Below are 9270 nucleotides of genomic sequence, written 5' to 3'. Positions count from 1 at the left end.
GGTGTACATGAACGAGTAAATTAGTGAATAAAATAATTACAAACACACGCGCGCACACACACGCACGCACGCACGCACACACACACACACACACACACACACACACATATATATATATATATATATATATATATATATATATATATATATATATATATATATATATATATATATGTGTGTGTGTGTGTGTGTGTGTATATGTGTATATATATATGTATGTATATATATATATATATATATATATATATATATATATATATATATATATATATATATAACATTACGTGTATTATTTCCCTAGTGATTAATTTATTATATATTTTGAACATATTTTGTCCTAATTTTGTTCGTTTGTTTATAAATGCGATATTAGCACCTGCATGCAATCAAACACAACGTATTTATTATTTAACTCACATTACATTCCTCTTGTGTGAAATATAATCGTTGAGACGAAGTGTACTTGTAAGTTGTCTTTTTAGGAGGGGCTAATTTTGGCCTTGACTTCTGTTATTATTATATTTAACCCCTCTTGATTATATTTTCAGCGAAAAGCGTGAATTCAATAAAGTAAACAAACGAATAAAGGAATGAATGAGTGAATGCTTGATTAATATTTATTATCATGCTACTTCTCTTGTTTATTTATTTATTTATCTAGCATGTACAATATATTCGTTACTGATATTTTTTCTCATTTCAATTCTTTTAAAATTTCAATAAAAGAACTAAGGTCCAAGACAATGCATTTAAATAAACTTATTGAGTATATTCTGGATTTTTTTTACCAGAAACATACAAAAAAGTAGAATGAGGTAATATCTGAAACTTGTTTTCTCTAATTGATATCTAATCATAAAAAATTTTATGACAATGTTAGGGACTATTATAAATGAAGTTGAACGATGAAGATGCATAATAAATACTTTATGTGGTGTTTAGACATATAACCTGCTAACTGGTCACTTTCTTTCATGTTAAAAATTTATCTCATAGGAATTGACCTGAGATATGGTCACTTTCTGTCATGTTAAAATTTATCTCATAGGACTTCGCCTGAGATATGGTCACTTTCTTTCGTTTAAAAATGCATCTCATGATCAAAAACCTGAGAGATGGCCGCTTTCTTTCGTATTTAGTATATATTTTCTGTGTTCAGTACAATATAACATTTGATTTTGTATTCCTGTCTAACAATCGATATACATTTTCTAGACACGGGAAGAAAAAACTGAATCAGATCTCCTCTCTGTCAAAATAGTATTATTAAAAAACTACCTTCTTCCGTCCGTTTTTTTTTTAATACATACCACCTGAGCCATCAATGAACGATAATATTTAGTCGTGTTGGGGTTATGTTTCTTACCTACATGCTATGACAAGCATACGTTTCTCTTGCCTATTTATATCGCTTACATAGAGGTCATAACCTTGCTACATTTCAACACACATTTACTATTTCGCTTAGTTAAATGAGGGAACCTCATATTAAATGTAAATGGATACATTAACACACTCTTTACAAACAAATATCACAACACTGCAAAGGAATATAATGCGTTGATTAACTAATCGGCTTCCATTTAACGATTTGCAACGTCAAGTCTACGTCTATATGTACATGTAAATGGACTATATACATAGTTAAAACATGCCTATTTATAGACGTGTGTTGTATGTATCTGGTGAAATGTCTAATCAAGAAAACGTACTATTTATGCATTGAAAAATTACGAAATAAAGTTATATTTCATATTAAATGAAAATACGTGTATTCTATAGTCATTGGAAAGTATCTCTATTTCTTTCTTGTTATTTCTCTCATGAAGCAGTTTTTTCACTCATTGTGACTGTGTATTTTAAATTTCACTCCATATAATATCATTATCACTGATATTTCATGAAGAAAAGAAAATATGGACTGGTAACAAGCAAACAAATAACTAATCAATTTAATAAATTAATTAATAAAAAATACGCTACAAAAAAAGGTTCAGTCTGATTACAGTCAATCTTTTAAACGTGCACACTGGCCTGTGATTTCCACTAGACTAAATATAGACCGTAACGTGGTTAAAGACGAGATTATATGTGATTCACGTGACGGAAAATTGCTGACACAATCACCGTTGGATCTTTCGCGCACAACTAACGTGGTCTAGCGCATCAGAAAGACCCGAGACACAGCATGGACGTACAGACGGTACAAGAGGAAAGTAAGCTTTTCCTAGCGGCGTTAGAATCGTACAGAACAGGGAAAATGACACCCTTATTGAAGCAGGAGCTCAAATACCGGATACTAAGTCGTAGATTGTCCGAAGGCCGTGATGAGTTGACGCTGGATCGACAAGCAAACATGTCCAGACAGGACGTACATGTGAGTAAGAATGTAGTCTGCGATAGAGGAGTCCTATTTTAAACAAAATCTATGTAGCAATGCTTCAATGATAAAAATAAAGACACGGCAAAATGACTTAAATATAAAAATAGGACACGAGTCAAACGGGGTAGAAAACATTATTATGTATTTTGACAATGGAGACACTAATTGAAATAAACCAATAAATAAATGAACTTTTTCTAATACAATTTTTATGACACGTTGAAAAGACGGATACACGTAGATAAATTAGGTTTCAACACTTTTCAAATGTTAATTACTGTCCAGTATATTACGCCGTTGACTAGCATTAATCATTGTTTCCCTATACCCTCATTTGTCGACGCAAATGTTTAACCCGACTCCCAGTTTCTCTACTGTTTCTTTTACACTCAATCTGAATGCCCAGTTTCTAACACTAAAGGGGATTTTGACTCTCAATCTTACATCTTTTTGGGAAACACTGAAATTTAGTCTTGTTTTACAACCGTATATCATAAACAACATAAACACACACCGAGGCACGCACACACACATATTCGTCTGTATTCGTTGATGTATGCTAACTCATAGTGATGTATAATAATTATAAAAAAAAACGTAAAATTATAATTTCTACGAAGGAGTTGGAGACACACAAAGTCAGACTGACATGAAGTTACCATTAATATTTATAATATTTGCAGAATATGAAAGATAAAAATGATGGAATTTATGTATTTTGTGTTGTTAGTTTTAAATATGTATCTTATTTTTTCTCAAGCAACACCAGTTACGGCCAGAAGAAATAAAAAGAATTCAAAGAAGAAAAGAACAAAATAGAAAAGCAGCCCAGAAATTCAGGTTGAAAAAGAAACTGGAGAAAGAAGATGTTTTCAAGGTAGGAATAAATGATCTAATTTTACTAATTTTCAATAAACAGTTACCACAAGCGTAACATTGTATAGTTACATTCTCCATCGTCATGCTTTCCAAATGAAAGTATGTAACTGACACGAAACACCATATAGAATATGATATTATTATATTCGTCTTTCATTTACTTATGCGAAATATTGGTAAATAATATAAAAATATATTATGAATTCAATACACTGTCAATTAATGATTACTAATCTTGTTATAATTCAATCGGTACACCTGTATGACCAGGAGAATATTATTTATATAAATATAATTTAATTATTATTTCTTTTTGGAATATACATGGACAAATATGGTAAATTAAATATACATCACAAAAAGAAGATAACTGAATAAAATTGCATCCATTTCTATTATTCGGACTTAAGTAAAATAATAATACAAATATATTTGGGAGCATTATGTCAAGACGTAAGGAAAGTGATATATATATTGTACAATATAACAAATAATTTATTTCCCTAGAATGTAAAGTGAACACGTTACAAAAAAAAAGAACTTACGGTGTTACGAATCAAACCCAGAAATGATCAAAGAATTAAAAAGTAGAAGTCCTAGTAATAAAAAGTCCTGAATGAAACTTAGTTCGAATCCAGATGAAATCCAAAATGGAAGACGATGACGTCTGCTGTAACCTGCGAAGTGCTGCAGTGTCAAAGTCTCTTGTTGAATCACAGAAAATATTATTCCAATTTTTGAATTCTGTATAAATTTCGATAAATGTCCTTGTCCAAGAATTAATTTAGAACAATTTAGTATTTTCAGGGAAAATAATCACTTGAAATCCAATAATTTGAAGAAAATAAAATCTCAACCCAGACTGTTCCCAACAATAAAACTTAACCTGTCAAAAGTTTAAAGCAAACTGACTACTTCTATAAAATCATTTGGTATAATGCTAACTTAAGACGCAAAACAGATTCCCGGATGAGGGTCAAGAGTTCAACCTTCTAGAAGAAATGGAAGTTCGTTACATAAAAATTATCACGTAGTGCAGGTATGACCCTGGCTAACTTAAAATTTCTTAGTCTGAGAAAGAATAAAACAAAATTTAAAAAAACAAGTTGTTTACTGAAACTGACACTGATTTTTGAAACAAGGTCAGGAACTAGGTCATCATTAGTGTCTCTATTAATAGTTGTTTACGCCGCACACAAAAATGACTCAGAATAAAACTCGATCCTATACAGTAACAAATCCATTTAACACAGTTACATCACGCTGGCATATAATAGAATTTAAAAAAAATTAAAACCAACAAACAAATAATTAAATTAAATATACATAACACTTCCCCCATGAAAGAAAAGAAAAGATTTATATAATAAAGCTTTCAATAGGATAGACTTTCTGATCCAAACAAGGCTTGTCAGTTAAAAGTGGATTAACCACAACCTTATCTCCATCTAGGTCGTTGGCTAGTAATAAAAGAATGTCCTGAATGGGTAAAGCACTGTTCCGACTGTCACAGGGCCTGAGACTAAGTCTGATGACAAATTCACACAATGGAGAGGAACATTAACAAAGCCGCACTCTATTCCCTGAATAAGAACACTCTCATTAGAAAAAGGCAAAGTACCTGACAATAAAAGACTGAGAAGCTCCTGTCCCTTAAAATTTTAACAGGGATGGGATTGGCCGAATCACTTAAGAGTGATATAGAACCCTTCGACATGCATGGTTCATAATTCTCCATAATAAAATCAGACTGGGGTTTGTTAGACCCAACAAATGTACTTCTTTCAATACCTGACCGTTGATTTTGACCTCTTAGAAATAAGAGCATTTGGAATAGATATGTCTTGATTCTGATGCTTATTTGTCAATTTGTAGAAATCAGAAATAAGGTGTCCTTTCTTCTTACAATATGTACACGTAGGAAAAGATAAGGAATTTTGATCAAGTTTATCAGAAGTTTGATTTCTAAAAGTTGCGCCAGATTGAAATTTAGAAGGGCTTGTATTAGGCTGAACTACTTTACTACCAGAAGACGTCTGAGTCGAAGACTTACTTACAAAAGAAACTCGATGAGCTAAGAAATACTCGCCAGGAGTAAGAGCAGCATTTTCCAAGGTTTCGACCTCATCAAGATAAATCTTAACGTCACTATGGACACAATTCTTGAACTCTTCAAGTAATACAAGTTGTCTGAGATTTTCGTAATCTTGATCAACTTTCTTGGCTAAGCACGATCGATCAAAATAACTTCATTTGTTCTCTTGCAAATTCGTCACGAGTTTGTCGAGCTTCCTTTTTATAGAATTTGTGCCGATTAGCCTCAGGGGCCAACTCATAACCCTTTAAAATGCATTCCTTAACCAAATCATAGTCAGCACTTTGCCATAGTGACAGTGAATTGTAAATACCATTAGCTTTACCAGTAAATACACATTGTACTAATAGAGTTCAATGCTTCCTTGGGCATTTCGAATTTTCAACAATTTTTTCAAACGGAGGAAATTATTTGTCTACTTCTTTTTCTCTAAAAGTGGGCACGAACCTAATATTCGTAGTAACATCAAAACTTGAATTTGTATGTGATTGCCAGTTCTATTTCTTTTATTTCATACACAACTAGTTGGTATAATGCTAACTTAAGACGCAAACAGATTCCCGGATGGGGGTCAAGAGCTCAACCTTCCAGAAGAAATGGAAGTTTGTCACATGAAAAGTATCACATAGTCCAGGTATGACCCTGGCTCACTTAACAATTCTTATTCTGAGAAAGAATAATTTTAAAAAAAGAAGTTGTTTACCAAGACTGTCAGTAATTTTGAAACAAGATCAGGAACCATGTTAGCATCAGATACAATGTCTCTATTATTAGTTGTTTACGACAAAACTTTATTAACAAAATCAGTCAGAACTGAATTCTATTCTAGACAATATAAAATCCAGTAAACAAAGTTACATTACAATAGCATGTAATATAATTGAAAAACATTAAAAACAAACAAACAAATAATTAAATTTAATATACATAACAATATATATGGTCGTCATACAATGTCTTTATATAGTTTATTTTAGCATGAAATAGTAATTTAATATAATGTTTGACAAATATAAATGAATGTTATGTTAATATAATGTTTGACGAATATAAATGAATGTTATTTGCTAATATCCGTACAATATTGTATTTGAAAGTTGCCTAAATTTACTTTGTAGCTCTTACTTTTTGTTAGGTCATGTTAAACATGTTTGCTGAAACAATATAAACAAGTTTCTTTTTTCTTTTCTTGAGTAATCACTCTTTTATAGTTTCTTGTAATACATGCACAACAACGTATTCCATATGGATTTATGTCAGCATGACAAAATGTAAGATTTTAATAGTGATGGTAACAAGGACAACCATTTTTAAACTAATTTGAAAATCGACTTATCCTTCTATGTAAAATACAGCTATGCTGATAGCAAGAAAAATGATCACTCATCCACTAAGCTAAAAAAAAATTCTTGGATAAAATGAACATCTGATATTTGATGTGTTGCATTATGAACATCTGATATTTGATGTGTTGCATTATGAACGTCTTATATTTGATAAAATGCATTATGAAGATCTCATATTTGACGTGCTGCATTATGAGCATCTCATATTTGATATGTTGCATTATGAATATCTGATATTTGATATGTTATATTATGAACATCTCATATTTGACGTGTTGCATTATGAATATCTCATATTTGATATGCTGCAGTATGAACATCTCATATTTGAAATGTTGTAATATGGACATCTGATATTTGACGTTTTGCATTATGAACATCTGATATTTGATATGTTGCATTATGAATATCTGATATTTGATATGTTATATTATGAACATCTCATATTTGACGTTTTGCATTATGAATATCTGATGTTTGATATGTTGTATTATGAACATCTGATATTTGATATGTTACAGTATGAACATCTCATATTTGTCGTGTCGCATTATGAACATCTCATATTTGATATGTTGCAGTATGAACATCATTTTGACGTGTTGCATTATGAACATCTGACATTTTATATGTTTCATTATGAACATCAAATATTTGACGTGTTGCATTATGATCATTTCATATTTGATATGTTGCAGTATGAACCATCTGATATTTGATATGTTGCATTATGAACATATGATATTTGATATGTTACATTATGAACATCTGATATTTGACGCGTTGCAGTATGAACATATCATATTTGACGTGTTGCATTATGAAGATCTGATATTTGATATGTTGTATTATGAACATATGCTATTTGATATGTTGCATTATGGATATCTGATGTTTAATATGTTGCATTATGGATATCTGATGTTTGATATGTTGCATTATGAACATTTGATATTTGATATGTTGCAGTATGAGCATATGATATTTGATATGTTGCATTATGAACATTTGATATTTGATATGTTGCAGTATGAGCATATGATATTTGATATGTTGCATTATGAACATCTGATATTTTATATGTTGCATTATGAACATCTTATATTTGATATGTTGCATTGTGAACATCTGATATTTTATATGTTGCATTATGATGATCTGTTATTTGATATGTTGCATTATGAATATCTAATATTTGAAATGTTGCATGTTATGACTAATATACGTAGCCAAACATTACTTTCATCCCCAGTCTTATAGTTAGCTTATAGTTAACCACGGCTTTCATGCCAGCGCTTGGAGGTTTTCAGACTTTATTTTTTCACTAGACAAAGAAACATAATGTATTTGTTCTCATGCTAACGGACTTGATATCTGGAAATATACATATTGACAGTAGAAATGTTTGTTTTATTTTATTTTTATTATTATTTTTTGATCCAGGAATATGAAGAGCTGAAGAAGAAGAACAGTGTGTTAAGGGAGGAGATCAAGAAACTTTCTAATGAAAGACAAATAATGATGAAGATCATCGCAGATTTGTGCCAGGCACAAACTGGTCCTATCCCTTCACGACAAACTGACTCGATCTTGAACAAGTGATCCCTTTTGTTTCTCAATGCAAACTCATGGATTATCGCAGGATGTTCATGCTCGTTAGCGGCCCAGATAGCTTTGATTGGGTCATACTTAGCGGCACTGAAATCGACACACAGGTTCCTCCACAATAAACCAAAAACAAGAATTCTATATTTTAATGTGAACAAATGAATACAGCAAAACAAAAAGATTTTTTGTTGTTGAAAAAAGTTGGATATATGGAGTTTTCGCAAGACAGTACGGACTTGATGTCGATATGTTTTCAACGACGGCGATGGAGATAAAGCTACTCACAATGCTCTGGGAATAGGGACAGTTTGATTTAACTAGATTTTGAAAACAAATCTGAAAGCACATTTTATAAGAACAAAGAGTGCCATGGAAAGTCATACTATGCAAAAGTCACTAATTCACTGTCCACCTGGACACTTTATGTGACAAAGACACTATCTTGTGCATAATGTTTATATATTTTATGTAAGTATTTGAATAGATGAAGGTCGACATGAGTTCTGGTAAATCGTATATTACACGCTATATCCAAAGTCGAACATAGTTTTCACAAAATATTCAATAAGATGGTGAACTAAAGGAAACTAATGTTTTTTTAAAGACTGTACTTGGTTGTAGTTCGTTCTAACCCTGAGCATTTTTACACCAAAGTATCACAAGATTTTATGATTAATTACAAGATGTTCGAACGTCAATCATGGTGTTATCGCCTACAAAGTGCTTTAAAAAATAGGTAATGATAGAGTTGCTTTATTATCAGACTTTACTTAATACACATCTAATTTCATATAATAAATCAACGTTAAGTAGTGACTGATATATCGACCATGTCGGACAATACTGCGCGTCGGGTAATTATGCGCAAAGATACGTCATTTCTGTAATTATTGGATCACGTGTTGTTTTGAGTAAAAAAGTTCATTCTGTATCAAGAAATTACGATTGTACTTTAATTA

The 9270-nt window shown here is 31.2% G+C and overlaps 1 protein-coding gene across 1 annotated transcript in view; it reads left to right on the top strand.

Annotated features, from left to right (window-relative positions):
- The first annotated feature begins 2112 nt into the window (after positions 1-2112).
- Positions 2113-9270, top strand: part of LOC149804865 (uncharacterized) — a 7544-nt gene continuing 386 nt past the window's right edge. Inside the window, exons 1-3 of the mRNA XM_089945412.1 lie at positions 2113-2377; positions 3144-3260; positions 8147-9270. The exon at positions 8147-9270 is cut by the window's right edge and continues 386 nt beyond it. Of these exons, the coding sequence (XP_089801538.1) occupies positions 2189-2377; positions 3144-3260; positions 8147-8305 (465 nt within the window). The 5' untranslated portion in view covers positions 2113-2188 and the 3' untranslated portion in view covers positions 8306-9270. The remainder of the gene's footprint in view (positions 2378-3143; positions 3261-8146) is intronic.

Source organism: Sinohyriopsis cumingii, chromosome 2, assembly GCF_028554795.1.
Source record: "Sinohyriopsis cumingii isolate HCF-2022 chromosome 2, ASM2855479v2, whole genome shotgun sequence".
Lineage (NCBI taxonomy): Eukaryota > Metazoa > Mollusca > Bivalvia > Unionida > Unionidae > Sinohyriopsis > Sinohyriopsis cumingii.
The sequence above is the reverse complement of the archived record's forward strand: the minus strand, read 5'-3'. Positions and strand labels throughout refer to the sequence as shown.